The sequence below is a fragment of the Apteryx rowi genome, unplaced genomic scaffold, assembly GCF_003343035.1.
Source record: "Apteryx rowi isolate R43461 unplaced genomic scaffold, aptRow1 scaffold_0, whole genome shotgun sequence".
Taxonomy (NCBI): Eukaryota; Metazoa; Chordata; class Aves; order Apterygiformes; family Apterygidae; genus Apteryx; species Apteryx rowi.
This window is the reverse complement of record NW_020447195.1, coordinates 11,427,779-11,452,480: the sequence shown is the minus strand read 5'-3', so window position 1 is coordinate 11,452,480 and position 24,702 is coordinate 11,427,779. Positions and strand designations below refer to the sequence as shown.

The 24,702-nt window shown below is 57.3% G+C and overlaps 1 protein-coding gene across 4 annotated transcripts; it reads left to right on the top strand.

The window, feature by feature from the left end:
• Nucleotides 1-193: 193 nt before the first annotated feature.
• On the top strand, nucleotides 194-23,151 carry BCL2L1 (BCL2 like 1). Of its 4 annotated transcripts, XM_026065702.1 has the most exons (5): nucleotides 587-1,040; nucleotides 1,377-1,541; nucleotides 1,660-1,730; nucleotides 3,117-3,789; nucleotides 22,660-23,151. In XM_026065702.1, exons 4-5 carry the CDS (start codon nucleotides 3,238-3,240, stop codon nucleotides 22,795-22,797), a joined length of 690 nt encoding a protein of 229 aa, XP_025921487.1. In that variant the 5' UTR covers nucleotides 587-1,040; nucleotides 1,377-1,541; nucleotides 1,660-1,730; nucleotides 3,117-3,237; the 3' UTR covers nucleotides 22,798-23,151. The 4 variants fall into 4 exon arrangements, with proteins under 4 accessions (XP_025921403.1, XP_025921487.1, XP_025921326.1 ...); XM_026065618.1 differs by lacking the exons at nucleotides 587-1,040; nucleotides 1,377-1,541 and adding an exon at nucleotides 194-359; XM_026065541.1 differs by lacking the exon at nucleotides 1,377-1,541.
• Nucleotides 23,152-24,702: the final 1,551 nt, after the last annotated feature.

The window sequence follows — 24,702 nt, the reverse complement described above, 5'->3', positions numbered from 1 at the left end:
GGCCCAGCCGCGCATGCGCACTGGCACCCGCCGCCCCGAGCGCGCATCCTCCCGCTCTCCTCCCCCCGTATAACGGACAGTCCTGCCCCGCCTTCCTGCGCATGCGCGCTGTTCCCCGCCCAGGCTCGCGGCGCACTGCGCGTGCGCACCGCCCCCTCTTTGCCCCCTCCCACCCTACCGCACCCCCCCGGCGCGGCCCAGGAGCGCGGCGGCCGCCTGGCGGGCGATGAAGAAGGGGCCCGGGGGCTGCTGAGSGGGCTCAGGCCCGGCGGGGCTCCCCGCGACCTCTTGCTGCGCTGCCAGCCGGGCCCGCGGGACCGGCGAAGGGGAAAAGCCCAGGCCCTCCACCGGCCGCTGAGGTGAGGGGCGGAGTGGGGCAGGCCGTGAGCGACGCGCGGCTCAGCCAATGGGAGCGCCCGCCTCCAGGCCCCGCCCTGCAGGGCTTTCCTGGCGTTTGATTGGCTGGCGGGCGAGGGGCGGGCAGCGTGGGCCCCGTCCTCGCGGGCCCCGTGGCGGCCCTCGTGCTCGGGCCCCGTGCGCCGCCCGGCCCCGCCCAGCCGGCTACGGCGGCCGGGAGGGGCGGCTACGGCGGCCGGGGGGGGGTGGGCGCAAAGACGGCCTCCCCCTTGCTGCTGCCCGGTCCGAGCTGGCGCCGGCTCGGTACCGGGCTGAGGCGGAGGCTGCAGTAGCTCGTTGCTAATAGCAGCGAGCACCAGGAATTGCTYCCCCAGCCGTGAGGAAACGGGGCTGGGCACCGGCAGCCCCCGCGGCCCGGTGTCACGGGCACCGGGCGGGCTGCGATCGCCACGGCTTGCGCTCGCCAGGACGGCGGTGGCGGGCGGGAGGACGCGCCTCGCAGCCCGGCCGGGCGGGAATGCCCTTTGTTTGGCTGAGGCCTGCCTGGAGGCGGGGGCGTTGTTAAACCGGGGCCGTTCATCCCAGTAAGTCACGGGGGAGCCCGGTGAGGCTCATCCACCTCCTCTGTGGTTCGCTTGCGTTTTGTTTCCGCCCCTCAACAAATATGCGAGATCTGCTGGAAGGTATGTCAACTGCTATGCGGTTTCTATTGCTCTTTATGGCATTCCTCCCTCCTAGTGATACAGATCACAGAGTTGATGAATAATGCTATCGTTCTTAGAGTTGATCTGCTGAGAGATTAGATCCTGCTCTTCAGCTGTTACCTGTGACCCATTCTTTCCTCTTATGCTACACCTGACTCGCTGTCCAGGTTTTAGCAAAAAAAAGGTTGCACAGAAACCCCAATTTGTGCAACATGCAAACCAGCAAGAGCTTAGGACACTCCTGCTTCAAACAGAGCGGTGACTCCTGGTTTCTTCATAGTTCCTATACTTGATTATCTGTCTTTGAAAAAGCAGACTAAATCTTGGCTCTTCTGGCACTCATCCCTGAGTCTGGGTCCCTCTAAGGCTGCTGTGACTGACAAAGCTCAAGTGAAACTTGAAAGAGCAGAAAGCCTCAGCTCTGGAGATAAGAACCCCTGCAACCCGCAGGTCCCTGCAGGACTGGGGAGAGCCGCCATGGTTAGCACGGGGCTGGGGCGAGAATGGCAGGGGGCGGGATGGAAAGCGTTGTGGGAGGGCCGGGGAGCTGCCTCCTTGCAGTGTCAAATTACTTTAATCCAAACTCTCTCAAATGCAGCTGGTCCAGCAGACGAAGTGAGCTGAGATTTCCCAGCCCAGAGCTTTCTCCCGGCAGTTTTTCTCTAGGGGGTGAGTACAGAAACACAGACACGCTCTCTCTTCAGCCCACATCCTGATGGGGGACCAGTGCATCCTGCCTATTGTTACARATCCTTGTGAAAAGGGAGATTAAAGGGAAGCAACCTTGTTCTGCCTCTCCTTGCAGGCTCTAGTGCAGAGTAGGAATGGAGCTGGGAGAAGCTGACTCCAGTAAAAATGAGTTCTGGAAAAATGCATTGAGTAAAGAGCCTTGAGATGGATGTGGAGTCTGCCAGTGACTAAAATACCTAGTGCCTTCTTTGGGGAGTGGGAGATTTAGCTCTGTGGAAGGAGTATATTCAGAGTTTTGATTATGGAGACCTCTGACAGTTTAAATAACATCATAAATTCCTTTTATTCTAGAGGCAGTGGTGGTTCCATCTGAGTATAGTAGCTGGCAGACTGATATATTTAGAAGACTTTCTTTGGGGTTGTTTCTGTCCMTGTTTTATTACTGGGTGTGCTTTTTGTAATGCAGTATTTCAGGGCTATACTGAAAACTGTAAAGGGTGGCACTGACTTGTAACCCTGTGCGTTCCTTCTTCTGCAGCTACAGTGCTAGAACTCCTAAACAGACTTCATGCACTCTTTATCTTCTCCTCTTAAAGGATATTTTGAACCTTTTTTCCCCTTAACTTTTCCTGTTTTGCCTGAGGGAGAGTAAGGCTATTTTTGCTGGGATTTCGGGAAAATTGGGGACTGTTTCTGGCCATTTGGGAGGCAGCAGGGATTTGATGGCAGTGGCAGCTGCATTCAGCTTGCACCRTGGTGCACCTGGGAGCCGTGGTACCCAGCCAAGCTAATCCCTGGGGACGGGAAACCAGGCCCCTGCACGGGCGTCTGCCGGCCCAGCTCGGGGCAGCTCTGACCACCGGGAACCACCACCGGTGGCCTGAGCAGGCGGCTGCGTGGCTGTTGTCACCGCTGGGCAATACCGCGGAGGGGGGGGGGGGGGCCCGGCCCCTTTAACGGGCGGGCGGGCCGGGGGGGGGGGGCGGCGCTGCTTCCGCGGCGCTCCGGGACTGGCGGAGCGTGGCCGGGGCCGGCCTGCCGCCCGGGCAGAGGCAGAGGCAGAGCTGCCGCCTCGGCCTGCCTGCAGCCGGCCTGCCTGGCGGTGCCTGCGTCCGGTGAGATCCCGGAGCCGGGGGCCGGAGGGCGGGGGGTTGCTTGGAGCAAGCTGGGGATCCCTTTGGGGTTTAGCTTGGTTTCACAGCAGGGGGTATGGCTGTCAGCTCACAGTGCAGCTTAAATCCAGCTGCGGAGATGCCTGATGATCTCAGTCTAATGATAAGCTATTGATGTTAATGGCATGAATGCATCTAAAAAGCTGGAATGTTAACCATTTCTTTGCCTCTCTTTTCTTTCCTCTGGCATTAGTCTGTGCAGAGGTCAGATGTTTTCATCAATCCTGAGGAAGAGTGGAGTCAGGACCTGCTAAGTGTGTTGATCTGCTTGTGCTCTGGACCATGGACTCATTGAGAGTTTCCCTAGTGTGAAAATGTCCAGCAGTAACCGGGAATTAGTGATTGACTTTGTTTCCTACAAGCTCTCACAGAAGGGATACAGCTGGAGTCAGCTCGAGGAAGAGGATGAGAACAGGACTGATTTTGCGGTAGAGGCTGGGATGGCCGGTGTCCTTAATGGGAGCCCGTCCTGGCACCCCCCTGCTAGCCACATAGTGAACGGAGCCGCTGTGCACAGGAGCAGCCTCGAAGTCCATGAAATTGTTCAAGCAGCTGACGTGAGGCAGGCACTGAGAGAGGCGGGAGATGAATTTGAGTTGAGGTACCGGAGAGCTTTCAGTGACCTCACTTCCCAGCTCCACATCACCCCTGGCACGGCGTATCAGAGCTTTGAGCAGGTGGTGAACGAACTCTTCCGGGACGGAGTGAACTGGGGTCGCATCGTGGCTTTCTTCTCCTTCGGAGGGGCGTTGTGTGTGGAGAGCGTTGACAAGGAGATGCGGGTATTGGTTGGACGCGTTGTATCTTGGATGACCACGTACTTGACCGACCATCTAGACCCCTGGATCCAAGAGAATGGCGGATGGGTAAGAACTCTTCTCTCCTGTGGGGGTAGCTCCCTGTGTCCTACTCATTCAAGACCATCAGTGGTACTAGTCAAACTAAAGCATGGTAGCAGCTCACTGCGGTGTATACGCTAGCACATGTTCTAGATCATGCAAGGAGATAAACGGGTACCTGGCCTTGCCCTCTATGTTCTTAATGCTTTGCCACAAGAGGGTCAGTCCACTGTGATGAAACAAAAGGAATTTTTATCTAGACTTGTCCTCCTTCATCCCTGTTTCTTTGCCTTCTCCTTGGATGTTACATAAAAGGCAGTTTTCCAAGAGCCTTTGGGAATCAAGTGTCATCCAAACTTGTCTTTCAAATGGGAGCTCTTGTTCTTGGGCATGTTCCTGGTGTCATTTAACAGTAGGGAGTGGAGCTTCCTCTCCTGTGAGCACACAGCACTCCCAAGGGTCGGCCTTGCGATCTGGTGGGGTAACAGCTACTTCTTCATTCTAAAGACAGGACTTTGCCTTCTGCTGTGTTCGCTGGTGAAGTGACTCTTGCTGTGAGCCTTTGTCAGGGGGCTGTTGGGGGCAGCCCCTTTTGGGCCCATCTCAGGGCGGTTGGAGCTGGTGTGGTGCAAGCCAGAGCTGAGGTGTGTGGCCAGCTCTGTGCCGGGGAGCTGCTAAATCTTCAGCTGCTTCGTACTTGGCTTGGAGCAATGTTCCCAGCTGCCCAGAGCAGCAAGTCGCGTACGCTTGCAATGGTTATGTATTAACATGAATAAGCATTTCTTCAGGAAGCATTCTTGAAATGCCTGGTCTGTCGGTGCAGTGCTGCATGGGACTCTGCCAGCGGGAGGTATATGGCCTACAGATGTTTGAGTTTTCTTCTTGCTTCTACTTCTGGGTCTTAGCGATTCCCTGCTGATGTAACCTTTACTAGTGCCCACTGGAAAGAGTTCACTGTGTCAATTATTAGCATTTAAATGGTGGAGAATTGCTTTCTTTGCATGTTGGTAAGCTAAGGTCTTTGAGGCATATTCAGCTTGGCAGTTGTCAGCAGCAGTCCATCACAAGACCCCTGCAGATGTSAGGAGGGGACGGGAGCCTCTAAGCCTGGCTTTATGCTGTACACCCTTCTGGTAGAGGTGACCCACAGGAGCCCCTCGGAGCTCAGCAGCTCCTTGTGCCGGCTCGGCCTGGCTGGCTCTGCCGGGGACCCTGGAGAAGGAGCGAGTGGGTGCACCCAGGGAGAGGGAGTTGGTACACCCAGGGCGCAGGAATTCCTGGAATGTGGCTGCCCGGGGCACTGCCTGGGTGGGGCTGCTCAGGCGGAGGAGCTTCGTTTCGATTAATAACCCAGGGTCTGCTGGCCATTTCAGCAGGCTGTGTCTGGCCCATTAGCTCTCTCATCGAGTAGATAACCCTGGCCAAATGCTGCGTTCTTCCCCCCTCCCTCCAGCTTTGGCTTTTAAAGCCACAGATTAGTCTTGGAATTGAGTGATCAAACTGAGGTTTCCATGCTGGTGTGGCTGTTGCTGTTAGTGACGGATTGGGTTGTATCCTGGAGACCTAGGCGATAATGCAATCTGATTTTTTGTAAATGAACTCTCTGGGGGATTTAGATTAAATCACTGGTGGAAAATCACTAGTCCCTGCTTGTGGGGAATAAAATACCTCCTCCCTCTGTTCCCCACCCCCAACGAACTATCACAGTTAAGACTCTTCATTTTTTTGTGTCTGTCTCTAAATTCATTGTTTGGAGCAAATATTTGTTCAGCAGATTGCAGAAGGGTCAGGACTGCTCTCCGTCTGACCCGCCCACCAGCTCTCGCTTTGAAGATCTCTGTTAGCCGTGTTTCCCACCCTGGGGAGCAGCTTTGCGCTGTGCTTGTAACCTTGAATGGGGCTTCTGACTCCGCTGCCTGGGTTGTGCTGGTAGCTGAAAGGAAGCTAGGTAGAGTGGCAGGGGCCGTGCGCTGGAGGGGGTCCCGCACACCAGGCACCCGGGCAGGGCGGAGGAGCGTGGCTGCTGCCAGCCTGTTGCAGAACCCGACTGGTGCTTTTTTGACTTCTCTGCTGTAGCTTTTGCGTGGACTCGAGTTTCACTACAGTCCTCCTTGCAGGGCAGCTGTGCCACCCTTGGCGAAGGGCTGGCGCTGGGTAGTAGCGCACGGGGGCCATAAGAGCTCCTGAGTGCCTCGTGTGCGGTGCATGCATGGGGATGCTCTGCTTCGTGCTAGCATGATTCCAGCTGCAGAGAGAAAAGCGTTGGCCTGATGCCATTTATTTCTCCCTTGAAGAAGAGTGTCACCCTGTACTTACTGTGACAGAGTCCCTCTCCTGCAGCCCTGTTTGCCCAGGGTTATGGCTCCCATTCAATGTGTCTGAGCTGTTATATTGGTCCATTCAAACAAAGCTTGCTGAGAGGTGCAGCAGGCAAGTCCCAAGGAGAAGGATGCAAGTTCTGGCAGGCCTACTCTTGGCAAAGACCAGGTGGTTTGCGTTCTGGAGCACTGCAGCATTTCGCTTCCTGGAAAGCCTTTCTGAGAGGGGGAAGCAGCGCAGTACCATTAGAAGTATCGTAGAGTCTGCTGACGTACAAAGACTTTGTTTCGTTCTCCATCAGCGAAGAGAGGTGGAACAAAAGAAAGTGCAGGATGGCTACTGGAGTGCAGGTTTGCCTGTGGAGAGGACTATTACAGCTGCTGTGTGCTGTGCTGTAACAGTTTTCTTAAGAAACCATTTTCTTGAGAAAAATGGTAAATCCTGCTACCTGATATCAACATGGGTCTATTTTGTCCTGTTTACTGGCTGTACCTTTGTTTCCTCTCCTTTCCCCAGTCTGGGAAACAAACTGCCACTGGGAAAACAAACAAGCAAACAAAAAACTAAGGTGGGGATTTAATAACCAGCCCTGGGCTGGAGAGAGTTGCTGCCTGTGTGAGCCACCAAAACTGAATAGGACATTTTCCTGCAGCAACTACTTTGACCAGGACCAAATTTCACTAGCTGTAAACTTTAAACAGTGAACCCAGTAGTGATCAAAGGAATTGCAGAAAACAAATCTGGTGAGAGGGAACACAGGAGGGGGAAACACAAGGTGCGCTGGAGAGCCTGGCAAGCAGAGATGTGTTGACCATGCTTAATATGTTTGAGAAAGGAAACTGAGCAGTAGTTCTGCTCTGCACCTTACAGAGACGTATCAAAAGTGCCTTGTCCAGTTGTGACCCTCCGGGGGGACGACAGTCCTTCCTTGAAGGCTAGATCTACGTTCAGAGTGGGGTTTAAATAGTGTTCTGTGGGAGCTTGGAGACAGGTCTGTGGACACAGAGGCAAAGGTTTTCTTGTTTGCAGAGCGTGTGATAGGGACCAGCAACAAGGGTCTGTGTCAGGCCGGGACGGAAAGCATGCAGCATCTTTGTCGCTGGTCTGTAACATCTGAATCCTGACAAACTGGACAGGACTGAAGGAGGACGGCCTGGCTGGAGCTACTTGCCCTGTTGGTCCTGTGAATCCCGAGCTCTCGGCAGTCCCCTTGCCACGCAGAGCAGAGCGTCCTGGGCTGTACATGTTGTGGTGTTCTGCAGTGGAATGGAGGCTTGTGGTTCTGTTTGGGGAAAACCCTTAGATGTCAATATAGCAAACTCATTTTCTAGTTTTTTAATATTTTTCTTGAATGATGGGAAGTGACTCAGGCTGTATCATATGACAGGCTGGGATTTCGTCCTGTGTTCTAGTTCCAGCCTTCTGAATGGTTTCAGGTTTGGAGCTAGACTTTGATTCTCAGCTCTTCAGAAATGGTTTTTGACCTTGTGCCCACACCTGTGGCTACTACACCTTGCTGCTCATAACTTGTCTGGGAGGCTGAGCCTCTCCCTCCCGTGCCACCAGTTTGTAATGCAATGTTTGCTGGAGGTTAGACTAACAATAGACTTTAAATGTAGACTCTCCACTGAATACCTCATATTTATGCAAATGAAGAGTCCCAAATCCACTTGTCCAGATATTCTGGACAATCCTGCCCCTTGCAACCACCACATTATCTAGCAGATCCTGGCTGCCCTATGAACCTCAGGTCTTGCTGGTTCAAGCTTTCTGGGCAGTCTGAGATTAGTGCAAGTTTGAATTCTGCTGCCGCTGTGTTCTGAGATATTGAAAGAAACTCCAGCACTAGGTGTCCATGGCGTGTGTTGAAGAGGCGCCTGTTGCACTGTGTGGGAAATGAGCTACCTCTGGGGAGAATGGTGTTTTCCAGAGCTTTGCCGTTCTGGCATCACCTGAGTGAGTATTAACTGAGTTTCTGGGGCATCCTGGCACTATTGCTCCCCTTCTAGATCAAAGCCATCGCTTTCAAATTTGGGTCAGCACATAGCAAAGCCGACTGTGCGCTAGGAAGTGGGTGGAGATAACCAAAGGATGCTCTTTGCTGTGTCAAAGATGAAGCCCAGCTGGTGGTCTGCAAAGCTTATCTGAGCTATAGTTTTTTACTCTGTCCTCTGTAATGGTTTTATGGTACATGTCCTTTGCAGCTGAGATGATGTCCCCATTGTCACCACCTGCTTGTGATGAAAAAATATTCTTCTCCCTGCCAGCCGAGTCCCTTGTGTCCCTCTGTAGCACTGAACGTTCCCCTGGCGCCAGGAGCTGCTCGCGTGATTATCGTTTTCTGCAGGATCCCGGCTCGGGCTCTCTCGTGGGGCAGGACAGCCTGGCTAGTCGCAGGTAGCTGCGTTGTGGCTGAGGGGACCGTGTGAGATCTCTGCTCTGCGCGCAGCTTTCTGGCAGCTTCCCAAGCTGCCTGGGCGCTGGGAGGCTGCTGTCGTGCTCTCCAGGAAATGCCTTTGGAATGACTTCCACTGCTGCTTCCTGTCCCGGCCCAGCAGCAGCATTCCTGCCACTAGAAAGTGAAAGATGGAAAGACACATTTTCAGAGCTTGATTCCTCACCCCGCCGACTCGGTTCTTGCTTTGGGGCCCTCTCTGTTTTCCTCGCTGCCTCTCCGTGTGTGGTGCAGTTTGATTACACTTCTGAGATCTGTGATTAGAGCAGGCGCCTGGAAGGCAGAGCTCCTGATCGGCTCCTGTTCCGTCACTGCCGCGCTGTGACTCAGAGCAGCCCACTTAACCCCTGGGCCTTGCAGCAAAGCGGATAACGTTTCCTTCCCTCCCAGGGGAGCCTGTGAGAACTCCAGTTTGTCAAGTACTTCTCTAGAGAGATTTTCTTTTTTAATTCAAACAACCAAGTATCATTTAAAAAAAAAAACAAAACTGTCGCATAACTAACAAACTGTTTTTTACTGTTGTGTGTTCACAGCTGCTCTTGATAACGTTAGTCTTGTGATCATCTCCGGCTCCTGTTTGAAACGGGTGTCTGGGGCGCTGCCTGAGCGCTGCCCGTCTCGGCCGCGATGAGCTGGCAGGCCTTGGCAGAAGGGGTGGGAAGGAGCAATGATCTCATTTCCACTGTGGAAACTGCAGTTCTCTGACATGTCCAGGGTGCTCAGCTGCATTTGATTTCTGGGTGAAAACTATGTAAAGCTCCTGTATGGTTTACATACCTGGTTTATCTCCAAGAAAGGCGATATACGTGCAGCCCACACCAGGCACTAGTGTGGTACAGGCTGAAGGGTGGTGTGATGTTTCAAGGCCTTTGCTTAGGCTTCTCTCCTTTGATTTTTACCAAGCTGTTGAAGGCTGGAAGAATAGCCCTATCCTGACGTTACAAGGAGTCTCTAGTAGCTGTTTCCCCACTAACTGAGAAGCCGGAGTATTCCCAGGAGGAACTAGAGAGAGGTGGGGGAAGGGACGGACAGGCGCTGTGGCAGCGCAGCAGAGCTGCTGAACCAAGAGGGAAGGGCTGAGCCGTGAGCTCCCACACGGCAGCAGAAGAGGGGCTGCTCCTCTCCCCTCTGGTGACCCTGACGGCAGTGGGGAAACGCCACCGGTGTGGACAGGCCTCCTGGCGTGACTCAGTGCCGAGGTATTCCCTGTGGGGTGGCCGCTGCCTCTGAGCGGCAGCAGAGCAACTAGCTCTCCTCCTCCGCCCTCCCGAGAGGGATGTTACCCTTAAACACTATTGTTCTGAATGACTAAAGATTAACGCTGATAATAGAGGCATGAAAGGGAAACAGTGTCCCTCTGTGCCAGGGCACTCCTTGATTTGCTGCCCTGTCCTTGGAGAGGGAAGCTGAGCGTTTTTTCCCAGCCTCCCTGCTGCCTGCCTGGCCGGACGTGCAGGGTGGTATTTGCCGGTGCAAAACCTCCCCAAAGTCAAGCTACTAAACGTCCTTGAGACACTCAACGTTAAAGTTAAAGGGCGCACTTACTAGAGAGGCGCGCGAGCTCTCTGCCGTGGGCTTTGGCGTGCCGGTGAAGAGGGAAGTGGGGGTTTTCCTGGATGCACCAGGGCAGCTTCGGTTTGCTCCTCCAGGGTGTTTGTATATTGTCGCAGCATTCAGGTGGGAAGAAAGGTTGCGCTTTGCCACACAGGCAAAACAGCTCGGGCTGAGTGAGGGTGCGGAGAGCTGTTGGGAGGCAAAGCCGTTAACAGATGGCTCCAGCTGGGGCTACCGGGGAGCAGGTGTGGGTTTCAGGAGGGGAACGTCTTCAGAGATGGCAGTTTCGAACCCAGGAGGCTCGAGAGGCAGAGCTCAGGCTGCCACGGCTCACATGCCAGGGAGCTGTGACCTAGTTGTGCTGTAGAAACGCTCACTTTATTTTTTTATTTTTAGGTATTTTGCTTATTTTATTCTCATGTTTAATTTAGTTAGAAAGAAAAAAAAAAAAAAAAGGCAAGGGCTGAGCAGTACTGGGAAGGACTGCCTCCAGGCGGAAATGCCCCGTGCAGCTCCTCCATGCAGCCAGCATCTCCATCCGCCCGTGTCTTCTCTCGGACACGTGCTCACGTGTACCAGCCCAGTGCTGTCTCTCAGGATCTCTTTAATGGGAAACCCAGTGCACTCAGTGCTGCTGCCTGCCTCGAGGGTAGCGAGGGAGGGAGGAGCGGACAGAATTCAGAGCATTAACCAGAGAGGTTCCTGCGGCCACTGGGATTATTTGAACGTTGTGCTGTGCTGGTCTTTCTTCCCCCTGCTAATGGGAGCAGGGAGTCGGATGAGCATGGTGTTGAACCTACTAGCTGCATTTCAGCAGACATTATAGTGGTTGCTATTTCGATAGCTGTTTGTCCCTGCGTTGGCACAGCGTGCCCAAGGAAGGGTAATAAGCTCTGTTTGAGAAGAGGGAAGTTTCAGGGGTCTGTTTGATTCCCTTGGGGAGAGCTGCTTGAATTTATTGCATTATCCTCCTTCCTGCTCAAGCTTGTGTTTCAGCTGTGTCTGCAGACATAGCTTCTGACTTAAGTAGATCCAATTAGTAGCTAGCTTCTGGCATCAGTATCCTGCTCGGGGAGATTAGCCCTTGAGATGAAGAGCCTCTTGTGGAGGAGGGGCCGGCCTCGGCGAGAGCTCAGACCATCGTTTCTGCCGGGGCTGCCTGCCCAGGACGGGTCCGGGGCTCCCCCTTCCCTTCGCAGCCGCGGTCCTGAGGTTAGGATGAGCGAGGCAGGTGTCCCCCCGCTCGGGGCTCRCTCTGACCGAGAACAAGGAGCAGCCAGGTTCGCTCTGCCCTGTATCGCTGCCAGCCAGGTGCTCTTAAGACTGAAATCAAATACTCCAAAACATGACAACTTGGCAACATGTAGGAGTTTTGAGTGAGAGCAGAAGGCTTCCACACGGGAGCTGCTCCATGCTGGGAGGGGTGGAAGGGGGCTGATGAGCAGAGTCTTGTAGGGCCTTGCCAGCGTCAAAGCAGCATGTGCTGCCTGTGCCGGGACCTGTTTGCTGGAGGTAGGACTGTACGTGTGAGAGAAGGGAGCTGCTGGAATGGGCTGTCGGCACTGGTGACCTGGTGGCCACTTCTCGAAGGAGAGCGGAAGAGTTTTCCTTTCCGACGCAGGGTGAAGGGCTCTGCAGAAAGCAGAAGGCAGAGGCCGAGGCTCTCGCGTAACCCTCGGTGGATTTTGTTTGAATGCAGCTAACTCCGCGCTTGGTAGGAGTGGGCAGCGGGACAGTGGTCTGYGCTTTGCTAGTTCTGGAACGATCCTGGTCCCATTTGCCCATCTCTGTGCTTTTTGTYATCGTTTGTGCTGAAAGGGGTTGGGGATCCTACAAGCGTTCTTATGCAAGAGGAGAGGCTGGTGGCGGTACGTGACTGGTGTGCTGTATGTATAACTCGTGGCTAGCTGGCTCGTATTTTGGGCCAGGGATGTGGAAGCTGGGTGTGTATGTGGCCCTGGGTATTTTCTGGGTGACATATAACTTACGAATTAAGAAAATGAGATGTTGCTACCCATAAGTCAGCAGTCATACCAGTGTTGTAAGTGCTTCCATCCTGTAATGGTACAGCTCACAAGTGTATTGAACTTGTCGGGAGAGTTGATTTCTTTTACTAGAACAACTGACCTCCTGCGGAAGCTTCCAGTGCAGCAGCAAGTGATTATTTCATGCAACAGCGTGTTTGGGGGAGCCCAGAGCAGAGCGCAGTCTCCTCCTTGTGCCACACTGTTCCCTTGCATTTGCTGCCTCAGCTCCCTGTGCTGCTTCCTCCCCTCAAGTCAGCAAGGATTTTGCTAAAAGCGACTTCACGCGCTGAATCATTGGAGGCTTAATATGGACTAACAGGAAGTGAAAACAGAATGAGCACATCTTCCTCTTCCTGTACCTCCACCCTTTCCCCTTTTTCATTCAAGCAGCATGGAAGCATTATAGCAGCCTTGTGAGACCCTTGGGCTGAGGTGGGAAGTGGTGAGATTTGGCTGGTGTTCCTCTGGGATGCTGGAGAGCAAGTGGYTCCTGAGGCAGGAGAACCAGTGTGCCCGTCCCAGTGACCCACCTCCCCTGGGGAAGAAGAACCGGGATGTCCCTGCACCCAGGCTCGTTCAGAAAGAGTCTGGTAATGCCGGCTTTTCAGGAAAGTGGGATTGGAGTAAGGCTCACGGTCTGGCTAACGGCTGGTGAGAGCTATAAGGACCCCCCAACTCTGCCCCTGGAAAAGAGGGAACTCTCGTCTGAGCTTGCACTCGGGTGCACGTAAGCACAAAGTGTCCCCTAGCACAGGTTTCCCCATAGTTACACAAGSGCCTGATTGCACAGGAGCTGTGTAACGTTTGGGAAAAGTTATGACRAGGTGAAAACTGAGCTTTGTTCCCRGAGTGTCACGGGCACGGTGGACCCTGGAGAGGTGCTTGCGTTACGCACCAGGCTCGCTAAGTCGCTCGGGCTCCCCAGCATCGCAGGCTTCGCTTAACCGTGAAATTAAAGCAGGAGTCTTGCCCCTGCCCCCAGAGCGTGCCCCTCGCACAAAGGCAGGCAGACCGTTCTGCCGGTTGGGGCTCAGACACCATCTGTCCGGTGGGGAGAAGCATCAGAGAGACCGTCTTTCCTCGGACTATTCCATTTAATGCCCTTTGGAAAACAATCCCATTCCCAGCAGGTGCTAATCTCTTGAGTGGATCCGGCTCAGCCTGCGTGTTCTTCGCTGTGCCTTTGTGCTGAGGGCTCTTTGCCTGCCCTCCCGAGCGTGCCCGATGCTGGTCTAGGCTTCAGCACCTCTGGGAGTCCTCAACCCAGCTAGTTCTGGGAGAATCACTGATGAAAGGTGGATGCAAACAGATTAGTCATTCACACCATCTCTTGCTTTAATACACATTAATGTTTCAGCAGATTTCTGAAACGGAGCAATTCCCTTCTCTCCAGTCTGTTGCTGTACACAGCAGTCCCCTGGGATAGGGAAGAGGGTTACAGCTGTCATCGTAGCCCCTTTCATGGATTTGGAAAATGCTGAAATTGTGCTGAATGGTGTGGGGCTGTTGTAGGTTCCCTGGAGATGGTGATGAAACCAGTTTGACAGGACGCTGCCGCGGTGAGGATTAAGGCTGGAACGTGCTAGTGAAGGTTTGCTTCTGCTTGGAAAAGGGCTGGCTCTGGCTCTCCTMCGTGCTGAAGTCCTGTTTGTTCGACTTCCGCCCCGATGCCCGGGCTAACGCAACGGGGGCAGCATCTGTGCCGTTCCCRACGCCGGCTGGAACCAAGCAGCTCGCAGGCTTAGCGTGTGGCCGCTTGGGGTGGGAGGAGAGGTGGGGCCGTGCTTATTTAGCCCTTTTCGGAGCGTGGCTACACCCCTCGGTCGCAGGTTCCTGCRCACAGGCCTGGCGGAGCCGCGGCCCTGCCACTGTCATGGAGATCGACCAGCTGCTTCCCCGGAGGTCGCCGTCTGCATGACGGTGCGAGCCGGTGGGGAGCACTGGCACCTGCGAGCCAGCGCCGCTGTCCCAGTGCCGCTCCCACCCCATCCCAGCCGCCCCGAGGTGGAGCAGCGGGGCTGGAGCCTGGAGCGGGAGCAGCTCAGAGCCCGAGTCCTCCGCCTTAGACGGCACATTTCCTTGGCGCGACATGCCTGAGGCGGGGGGTCGCRTTGTCCTCCCGGTCCCAGGGCTCCCGCGGTGCAGCGTGGCTGGCGTGGCCGTGTTCGGGTGTCACTGCCGTACCCCTTTAGGGACTGCGCTCGAGGCAGGGTTAGGGTTGGGTTAGGGCCATGTTCGTGTGCAGGAGCCGGGGGAGGTTGGATCCTCTGGTGGAGCAGGGCAGGGAGAGGACCTCCAGGAGGGGGTCTCCTGTGCTTTAGTAGTCACACAGGGATGCGCTGCACTGTGTTTACAGGATTTCAGTGGCAGCCTAGGGAATATTTCTGTTTTCAGTTTTTCTGAAAGATCTCAGCTGCCTTTTCCCTACTGTGCTTCACCTACAGGTTTGTACATGCCAGTCCCATGTGGTGAGCTGGCAGCCCGAAGGGGCTCTGGGAACAGGTTGCTGTCGATGTAGGGCTTTGTTTTGGTCTGCACTGTGCTGCCGCCTTTCTTTTTCCATGCTTCTCTCACTTCTCTCGGCACAAAACTGTTCCCAGCATCTCATTAACAAATGTCTGTTCATGCAAACGAGTCCAAGCCTGGCCGGTGGCTGATGTTAGACCTCTTAACCGTAACTACAGCTGTGTTACTGCTAAGGTGTAACAGAAACAGAGCGCCTTGTTTTCAAGTGAAACATTGCCTCATGACTAGAACATGTGGACTGGGAGTCAGATGCTGCGGATCACGCTGCTGACTTTTATGCAACTCTAGGCAAATCACTTAACCTCTTTGCACCTCTCTTGATGCATCTGGGAATAATATTGACTTACTCTGCAGGAGGCTTTGGAGAGCTGACTAATTTTTGGTAAAGCACTTAAGATTCTTGCACGGGAAGTCTTTTGTATGCGCTGAACTGTTGCCGTGGGTGTCTGTCTCAAAAGGTAAACGCTCTTATATGGAAGCGTGTTTCCCAAGCAGACGCACTCGTCGGTGGGAATCTGGGTGGGAGACGTTATGTGCAGCTGGTGCTGTGTGCAGTTACCGTCTCAGAACGGTTCCCCTCTCACAAGCTGGTGCTGGCATTGCTTATGGAGCAGGAACGGCGCCGCACGGTGCGGGGAGAGGTGCCGCGCTCGGTCTGGGCCGGCTCCCTCTCCGTGGGGCGTTGGGTGCGAAAGGTCTGGGCTCCTCCGCTGAGCTCTGCCGTCTCCTCCCTGAGCACAAGGAGATCCTGCAATGAGTCTCCCTGTCTCTGCCTGCTGGAGAGGGGGCTGTGATGGCAGTGGAGACCCTTTTGGGCCAGGTATCAAGTGTAGAGTGAAGCTCTGTAGCTCCTGCTAGAGTCAGTCGGTCTCAGTGTTGAAGTTGGACCGAGTGCCACTGGTTCACCGTTACTAGGCTAGTTAGAGCCCAGCTCTCCTTTTCTGCTATTCAGAGCTTCAGGCTGGTATCTAAGTGACCTCCAGACCCTTCACTTTTCCATGCAAGGGAAGCCTTGAGTGCCCAAGCTCCTGCGTTCCCCTAGCAGCCAGCTTCCTCCTCTTTCCTCTCTGCCCTGGCTCAGAACAGACCAGATGGGGATTAATTGCTTGCATCTGCTTCCTTCACCTGCCTTCATGGTTCAGTGTTACTTACTGAATCCTCTTTCCCTAAATGTAGCAGCTTATCCTGAAAGAGGAACTTGGTCTGCTTCACTTGCCCTGAATAGGATCTAGCAACTAATATCCCTCCTGCTCAGGCTGCTCGTGGTGTTTCAGCTGGTGCTGGTGAATGAAACCAGCTGAAGCTCTGATATGGATACCAGCAACAGGCTGAAACCTCGGGTCTTCCCCTTGCTGCTTTCGGGACAGGATGTGGACACTGTCCCAGCTAAACCTTGCGTCTGATAAATCTARTCTTCCACATGAGACAGCGAGCGCTTTTGGTCAGGCACAGTCCTGTTTTCTATCTGCTACGCTGCCACGTAACACCGCTGATCAGTGTTTGGGTAGCTGCTGCATTTCCCCTCAGAGGTGACTGCATCTTGAAGTGGTTGGAATAAATGGTTGTCCGCTACGGTTTGTGTGTTTGTTTAGATTGCATTAGGTGCCTTGAGAGTCTTTGGGCAGCTGGTGCACAGGCAGGAGGCTCTCAGCACTGCAGAACCTCGCCTGCCCCTGCTCTGCGTGGCAAACGGTGCCGGTGGAGTGTGGATTGGGAATCTGGGGCTCTAGGTACCCTGTCTCTCTGGAGAGCGGCATGCGTAGCTGGGAGGAAGCCGCCGCAGCAAATGCGGCTGTAGGCTCAGGCAGGGAAGTGTTATGTCCTTCACCAGCACTGGAGGAGGAGAAGCGAAACCTAGGGATTGCCTTTCATGTAGGCATAACCTCTTGCTGTTTCCCCATCGCCGGCATCACAGCATCCTCCTCTCGGATGCGCCTGTCACCCGGGGGTGGGGAAGGGGATGTGGCGGGTGTTCAGAGCCTGTGGTGGAACAGCCTGTCCCGTCTGGGGGTGGCGGAGGCCTGCGCAGGCACACAAAGAGGGCAATTGAGACAGTGACGCACTGTTGCTACCAGAGTCCTCCTTTTGAGCAACTCAGGAATTCCAAATATTTCCTCTCAGATAAAGGTGACTGGGGGAGGCCAGAAATATCTGGACATGTCCGGGCAAGCCTGAGATCCCAAACACAGGGACAGAGAGGTCAAAATCAGTACTCGGCGTGCTGGGCTTCAGGTGCAGAGCAGTCGAGGCACGGGGTGGTGTGGGAACTGAGCAAGCTGCCTTTCCCTAACCTTCAGCCTGCTCCCAGGATAGGGAGATAGGATGCTTTTGCCTGTTTTCCCACTCCTCCTCTTCTGGGATCGCTGAGCTATTCCCAGGGGACACATCTGTGCGTGTAGTTCTGCAGTCACTAAGCTATCGGTGGCTTCTCGGGACGATTGCCCCAAGGAAGGAAAAGGCTCATGTCAGCGGGTCCTGGGCAGCCTGCAGCTGCATCTCCAACAGCTGCTGCTCCCTTCCTGCAGGAAGGAGAGGGGTTTGCGTCCCCTCCCCTCCCTTCCCGCGCCGGGCTCTTGTGCTCTTCTCCGCCTGTAGCACCCGATAGCTCTCGATTCACCCCGTGCCATTTATCTCTTGTTCAGCAAACGCTTCCTTTTCTTAGAACTAAGGGCCTCAAAACATGCTTCTTGGAACCGGCTTTCCCCAAGCTCCAGGGCACATACCGTTGCAAAGGTAGCACAGAGGATCCAGTGCTGGCCCCCATGGGCCCCCCCCCCGCCCCGGGCTGCGTGTCCTCCCCGTCCCCTGCACTCGTTGTGGGGGCCCTCTCCGGGTGCCGGCCTCTGCTGCTGCAGGAGAAGGTGCCTTAGTGCTGCCGTACCAAGCAGAAGAGCCCATTTCTTTTGACTTCCCTTCTTGAGCACTTGGTGCTGGTTGAGGAGCCCCAAGGAAAGTGCATCTTACCCCCCCCCCCCCCGCAAGGAGACTCTGCAGCGGGGCAGCGCGGTTTTGTGGGCTTCCCAGCCCTTGCCCCGCAGCTGCGCCTCCTCTCGGGGCTGTGGAAGGGGTGGTGGGGGCTTGGGCAGCGCCTGGCAGGCGTGGGGATACGTTTTACCCTTCCGTGGGTTTCCCAGGTGCAGACCGAGAGAATCGTCCAGATGACTTTCCCCAGCCCCCCTCTTCCCATGCTCAGTTTTGTGGTTGGTCCCACTAGGAACGAAGCACCGGATCCTGGGCGCAGGAGCTGAGGCAGTGGCAGTGGCAGGGAGCGCGCGGGGATGCCCCTGCCCTGGCCAGGCTGTGGCGAGCAGCCAGCCCGGCCTTCGCCTGGGCTTCCCCGCTCCGTACTGCCCTGCGAGGCAGCTCCCGCCGAGGGCAGCCCGGTGGTGGGAGCCGCGTGCTGGGCCGCGGTCGTCAGCCGCTCCGCGGAAGGAACGGCTGTGCGGCCCCTTCTGCCACAGCAGCGTTCCTGGGAGCGCTCCGGTGAGGTGGGGATGGCTCCTCGGATGCGCAGGAGAAACTGAGGAGAGGTGGCAGAGGTGTTGGGTGTGTTTGGCGTGTAGCTTGGGGGGCAGACTTCCATGAATATCCAAGCAATAGGGCTTTTTCTGGGGAACCTGGAATGTGTACAGCATCCCTCCTGCAGGCTGAGCGTTGCTGCCGCAGCATCAGTTGCTGTGAATGCCTGGACTTGCCTCAAAGGCCAGTGCCTTCCCTGGGAGGGAACGAAGGTCCCGGTATGGAGGGATATTATTTGGGCAGTGAAGGTACTCCAGAACCAGGCATTTTTGGACAAGCCTGTGTTTTCTGTACGTACGCGTGCCCCGGTTCTCCTGTGTCCTCACCAGCCTGCTCTCAGTTTGCTGCCGCTTGCCATGTTCTGTCACTGCTCTGCTGCTTGTCACCATGTATCAGCAGAAAGATTTCCTGTGCCGTAATTAAAAATATCCCCTCCTTGGGTTTGGAATCGCCTTCCATCCATCTCCTGCAGTAAATCACTTGCTATTCTATGGCTCCTCGACCTTCTTCCTGGGCCAAGGACTGAGAAGCAAGCTGGCAATCACCCTCCTTCGTGTTTAAATGGATGCCATTAAGGCATTTTAAACAGCCCTACGAAGCGGGGGTGCTGTCAGCTCTCCAAAGCATAGGTGTTTACTGTTGGCAGAACGGCAGTGTCTTAAGGGGGGGAGCTACAGCAAAGGCAAGTGCTGGCCACGCCGTCCTCCTCCCGGAGAGAGCCTGCCCGGGGAGGGCTGGGGAAAGGGGCAGGAGCCCTCACCTTCTTCTCTGGGCGGCATCTGTGTGCGACTCGGGGGCCTGTCTGTTCCTCCAACAACGGAGCCGGGATGCAACACAACACCTCTGCAGAGCCCGTGCCAGCTGGCAGGCCTGGTGGGAAACTATCGGCCTTCTGCTGCGCTTTGTAGGTGATGGGGATCGCGGGAACAGTTGTCATGCTCCTGAACAAAACTTTGAGCRAGGCTGTAATAGTGACGGGCCCCGCGGTGAGCTGGCAGGAGCGCCTGTTGCCAGAGTACCCTCTCCCTGGGGTCCGCTAGTATCCCCTTACAGCAGGGGCGGAAGGCGGTCAGGGAAGTCATGAGATACTGCAGACAGTGCTTCACAGAAGGCAGAGAGGAGCTTTGAAGGACAGCAGAATGGATGGGGCAGGGGCGGGTGCTGAAATACAGAGATCACCTGGGCTGTTATTAAAACGCTCGTTCCCCTGCTGCGGGGGTCGATAGCTGTGGGACAAAGGATGCTGCGCTGAGAGGGTCTGAGACAGCCGGGTGGTGGAGGAGGTGCTGCTGGGGCAGGGGTTGCAAAGCCCACGGACTGCTTGTACGTAGTGCGAAGAAGAAAGGTTTGCCCTTGCAAATCCCCCTTTTCCCTTACCCCTCTGGAAAAGGGATCCTTTTACATCTTCATGTGTAAGAGGCTTACCCAGGCGCCAGTCAGCATCCGTCTTGGTAAGAGCTRCGTGAGGAGGCCATGCTCTGAGGTGATCAGACAGCTTTGGGGGTGAAGTCACAAGCCTCAGGAGCTGCTCCGTGGGCGGAAAGGTCTGTGGCAGAGGAGAGGGACGCAGCCCAGCCGCCTGGCAGCTTGCTGTGTGCCTGCTTGTGGCACCCCTTGCTGCGAAAGGCTGTGTGCGAGCGCGCACCTGCAGGCCTGTGGCAAGGCGAGGGGATGCTCTGCAAGCCGGGACGGTGCAGGAACGGGCCGAGGGGTTATTCTGTGGGGACTAGGGGACCGGCACTACTTTTTCAAATAGCAACAGAGAGGCAATTGCCTAAAGAGCTTCTTGGTGTTGGTGATGAGGGACACTGACCCCCCCTGTGGATCCCGTGGCAGCAGCCATCGCTCGACGTGGGTGTCGCGGGGGCCGTGAGCAGGAGGGGAGGCAGCTCCCTGCAGAGCAGCGGGCTGGGGCAGACCCCGGGCGAGGTGCTGCCCCTGCCTCCGCGGAGGCCGTGGCAAGGCATGGCGTCAGCTGGGCTTATCTCTGCTTTCCCAGAGCAGCCGGATTACTGGAACTGCATTTATTTATCGGGGAACAGGGGACCTTGCTGGGAAGATGGGCTCTAGGTGCAATACARCCAGGCTCCTGGGAGAGCGGGCCCCGAGCCGGGAGCCTGGCTGCAAGCTTCTCCCAAGGGCTCTCGGGAGAGCAGCCGTCCCTTGGGATGGAGGCGCACGGCGCTGGCAGGGTCTCACCGTGTGCTTGGTGCCGTGGCGGGGAGGAGGGCCTGCTTGCTTAGCGAAAGAAAACAAAGTTAGGCTGAACTGTCCTGCTCTCTGGCCCGCTGAGCTGGAAGCGATCCCTGAGGCCAGAGTCGCGCAGCTCCAGCTCTCTGTAACCCYGCGTTCCTGCTGGGCTCTGATAAACCTCGGAGTCGCTGGGGTGTAAAGTTCTTTCCTTTGTGTCGTCTGCCCGGTCGTTGAACTTGGATCCCTCCTTTCACTGCAAACAGTGTGCGGCCCTTGGGCCTGAGCAGTTAACCTCATGATGGTCCGAGGTCTGTGATGGACAACCAGGTCCCRGGAATGCTGGCTTCCCGCTTAGCTGCGCAGACTCAAAAGCAAACGTTTAGTAGCCATTTAAGTGAAATGGTTCCCATAGACTCGGGTGAGTTTTCTATTTAGTAGCGTCGTTAAACCACCTGGGCCGCCGGCCTGTGTTGGAAGAACCTGTTGAGCAGCGAGGCCGCCCTCTCCACCCATGGCCTGCAGCCAGCATTGTGCTTCGCTGGCGGAGCGCTGGTGGAGCGGCTCTCCGGGCTGCGAGGCTTCCCTGCGCCGAGAAGGGCCGGGTGCCTTGGTGCCTGGGGGGAAGAGGGAGGCCCCGGCCTCGGCGCGGCCGCGGAGGTGTGTCAGGGCTTGAGCCCGCGCCGGTTCTCGCGTCGCCAGCCCTGCGGCACGCCGCCTGCGCGCTCGCGGCCGAGGCGCCAGCTCTGGGGCGCGGGGAGGCTCGCTGGGGCGCGTTGCCCCGTCCCTGGGGGCACAGGTTGGCAGCCGGGCCCGCGGAGCTGCGTGGGCACCGGGAGGGTGCAGGTGCGCTCCCGGAGCGCCTCTCCGGGGGCGCGGGAGAGGTTCGGTCCTGGGGCCTGCGCTCTTCTCTCCCTCAGTCCAAGCCTGCACCTTCTGCTTGCTCCTTGAGCCTGCTGGCCATCCGGCCACCCCACTGCTGCCTTCCTGCCTCCCTCGGCGGAGAGAAGGGCTGTGACAATCTGCTGCACAGTGGCACTGTTAAATCTGCCCGGTTTTCGCCGTCGCCAGAGATGAAGGGCTGGGGGAGGAGGTCAGCTCAGACGGGCAAGTCTGGAGTGACTGCATTCCTGGCTGGGCCTCGTGTTTGGCCCCGTCTCCTGAAACTCTGGGGAAGGCAGGAATTTCTCGACCGGAATGGCTGGCTTCGCAGCGATGACTCGTGAAACTGAAATGCGAAATCCAGAGCATGTGGTGAAGCAACCCGCAGCGGCCAGGGCCGCGGGAGCGTTGGTCTTGCCGGGATCTGGCTGCAGGGAAAGGGAGGCGGGAGGATCTGCGCTCGGCCTGGAAGCCGTGGGGAGACGTGGTCTGTGCTCGTGCTGTAACCGTAGGCACCAACTGTACTGCTGCTCCCTCCGACCTCGGCAGCGGAATAAAGCCCAGCTTTTTCTTGCTGCGATGATTTCTATCACACTTTGATGCTAATTTTAGAGAGCCTAGAGCACGTGGTGCATCTTCTGCCCTGCCCTCGTGTTCTCCTCGCAAATCCCTTCTGGCATCTGCTTCTCTCATGACTGGTCCTGTGCTTCCCCCTTCACCCTGTGTGCATGATTCAGAGCAGGGAAGCGCAAGGCTCTGTCCCCACCACTGCGTTCCCGCCTGCAGGAGCCTGACAGCCCTGGACCTTCCTGCTCCTTCCCCTTGCATCTCCCTCTCCTGAACCATGGAGAAGGAAAAAGCCGCAGAAGGCAGCAGAGAGACCGAGGCGGCTGGAGGAAGGCCCCCAGCATAGCCCAGAGACGCTRTGAGCATCCTGCAGATCTGTGTGACCGCAAGGTGGCACGTGCAGGATGTCTCGGCCATCTCCAGCCTCGCGGAGCAGACGRCCTAAAGCTGCTTGTCCCAGGAGACAGCCCTTCTCCGTGCGGCCAGGAGAGCCCTTCACCGTGGTAGGCGGTGGGAAGCGCAGCCCTGAGCACCCCAGCGCAAGGGTGGGAACACCACCAAGTGCTCCTGTCCCTGCCCGGAGCAGGGGTATCCCTGTCCCTGCCAAGTGCTCCTGTCCCTGCTGGCAGGGGTATCCCTCCTGCCTCTGCTCTGCTCCCACCGCCCAGCCTTTGAAGCCTGCCGGTGCTGCCAGTGAGAGCTGATGGGAGAAAGCGAGCCCCGAGCACCCGCGAGGCCRCGTGCGAGCAGCGCTTTGGGAGCAGCCCGGGCCGGCCGCCGTCAGCCGCTCAGGGCAGCGGCCCYGCTCTGTGTGCTCTCCCAGGCCCTCTGCTCACTGCTCCTTCTCTTCCCCCGCAGGAGCGGTTTGTGGACCTCTACGGGAATGATGCTGCTGCCGAGATGAGGAAGGGCCAGGAGACCTTCAACAAATGGCTCCTGACTGGGGCGACCGTGGCAGGAGTGCTTCTGCTGGGATCTCTGCTGAGCCGCAAGTGACCCGACACCGAGTCCTCCCGTCGCCAGGACAGCTGCACCTTCACCGCAACATCCACTACACTCCGCTCCCCAGCACCGTCACCGTCGCAGGGGGCAGACCCCCGCCACCTCCCRGGGCAGCTGCCCTGCTCCACGGAGCTCTCTTCCCAGTGCCGCCAGCTCCTTTTCTTGTAGCCCCTCTTACTTACCGTTCCRTTGTGTTTTAAAGGCGCTGAGACCGATGCAGCACTTCAGCCGACGGCTCCCAGCGCTGGGGGGATCCAGGCAGCTGGGGGCAGTACTGGCTAGAAGGTGTCCCAGCCCTGCAGGGCCCTCTACATCACTTTGAGGAGAATAAACAGACTTATTTTTGCATGTGTGAGTGCGTGCGTGTGTGTAGATGTCTCACTAATATAAGGTTCCCTAGCCAGAGCAAGGGTCCAGGCTCTGAGACCCCTCCTGTGCGCGTGCCGTGGCTGCGGCTCGCGGGCTCAGCACCTGCGCGGCAGCTCCCAGCACTGCACCGGGCTGCTGCTCTGCGGCAGCCGCCGGACCGGGGCGCRGGAAGAGGCCGGCGGCCGAGGAGGACGGTGCCGAGCTCTGCCGGCCCTGCAGCACTCCTCTCCCGCGGCTTCCTCTGGGCGAAGCTGCTCCCAGCGCTGCCGTGCAGCTTGCCGGGAAGCCACGTGCCCACCGGGAGGGAGCCGCGGGGAAGGGTGAGTGCTGCAGAGGCCGATGGCAGGCGGCTCTGAACCGGCCCGTCTGTCCCAAAGCCCCTTTCCAGGTTACGTTCTTGTGCCTGTTCTCCTCTGGCGCCAGCTGCTGGGAGCTGAGGCCCGGTCTCAGGTGTGTAGCCAGGAACGCATGTCAGGCCCAGGGCTGTGCCCGGTGGGAAGGGATCCTCCTCCTCCTCCTCCTCCTCTGAATGTAGATTGCTGTGGGGCCTCCCAGGTGCCCCCCGTCCTGCCCTGCCCACGCTCGCTCCTCCAGGGCCCCGCTCTTTGCTTCGCTCTCGCGTTGGGGCTGGGCCGGCGGGCAGGGAGCGCGCGTTCCCTGGCCGCAGTGCCCAGCCGGGGCGAGGAGGACGGCGCAGGCGCCGGGGCAGGAAAGGGAGGACGCCCTGGCGGCACGAGGGGCTCCCGGGAGAGCTGCCCGGCTGGCACCATCCCCAGTAACTTCCAGCAAGCGCAGGAATAAATAGCGAGGGGGCGGAGGRGAGCGGGGCTGCGCCTGCCCCCGCGGCCCAGGCCTCTCCCCGCGGCAGCTCCGCGTAGCCGCCCGGGCCAGGCCGGCGCTCCTCCCCGCGCCCGGGGAGCAAACATAGGCAGGGCAGCAGGAGCAGCACCGCCCCGGCCCGCGGCCGGCTCTGCGGGAGAGCGACCCCGAGGGAGGCAGGGAGCGAGGGCAGGGGGCGAAGGCTCCCTCCCGCCGCCCCGGGCCCAGCGAGAAGGGCCGGGAGCCTCTTGGGGAGGCAGCACTGGGGGCTGGCAAAGCCGCTTGCCACTGCCCTCTTCCTAGCTAGGAGGTGGCCGTGCCCGTCCCGGCTCACCCCGGCTTGCTTGGGGGGGGGGGGGGGGGGGGGGGGGGGGGGGGGGGGGGGGGGCCTGGCTTCTCCCCGTTTGCCCCCGGCTGCTGCCGGGGCTCGGGAGCCACAGAGGCGCCGCAAATTATTAAGCTGAAGTTTTGGCTTCTGCAGCAACCTCTTGTTCGTAGGAGACCCGGGCTGTCCTCGCGGGCATGTCGCTGTGTACATACCGCCCGCGCTCTGCTGTAAATATCCGAGTAGTTTTTAATTCATTTGTGAATACTCTAATGCTATTTTTGTTATCTGTATGTCTGTATTTATGTGTGGTGCCGTGCTCTCTGCGGAGGCCAAGGCGGGCTGGTGCCGGGGGCCCCGCTCCTCTGCGGCCGGAGCAGCCATGG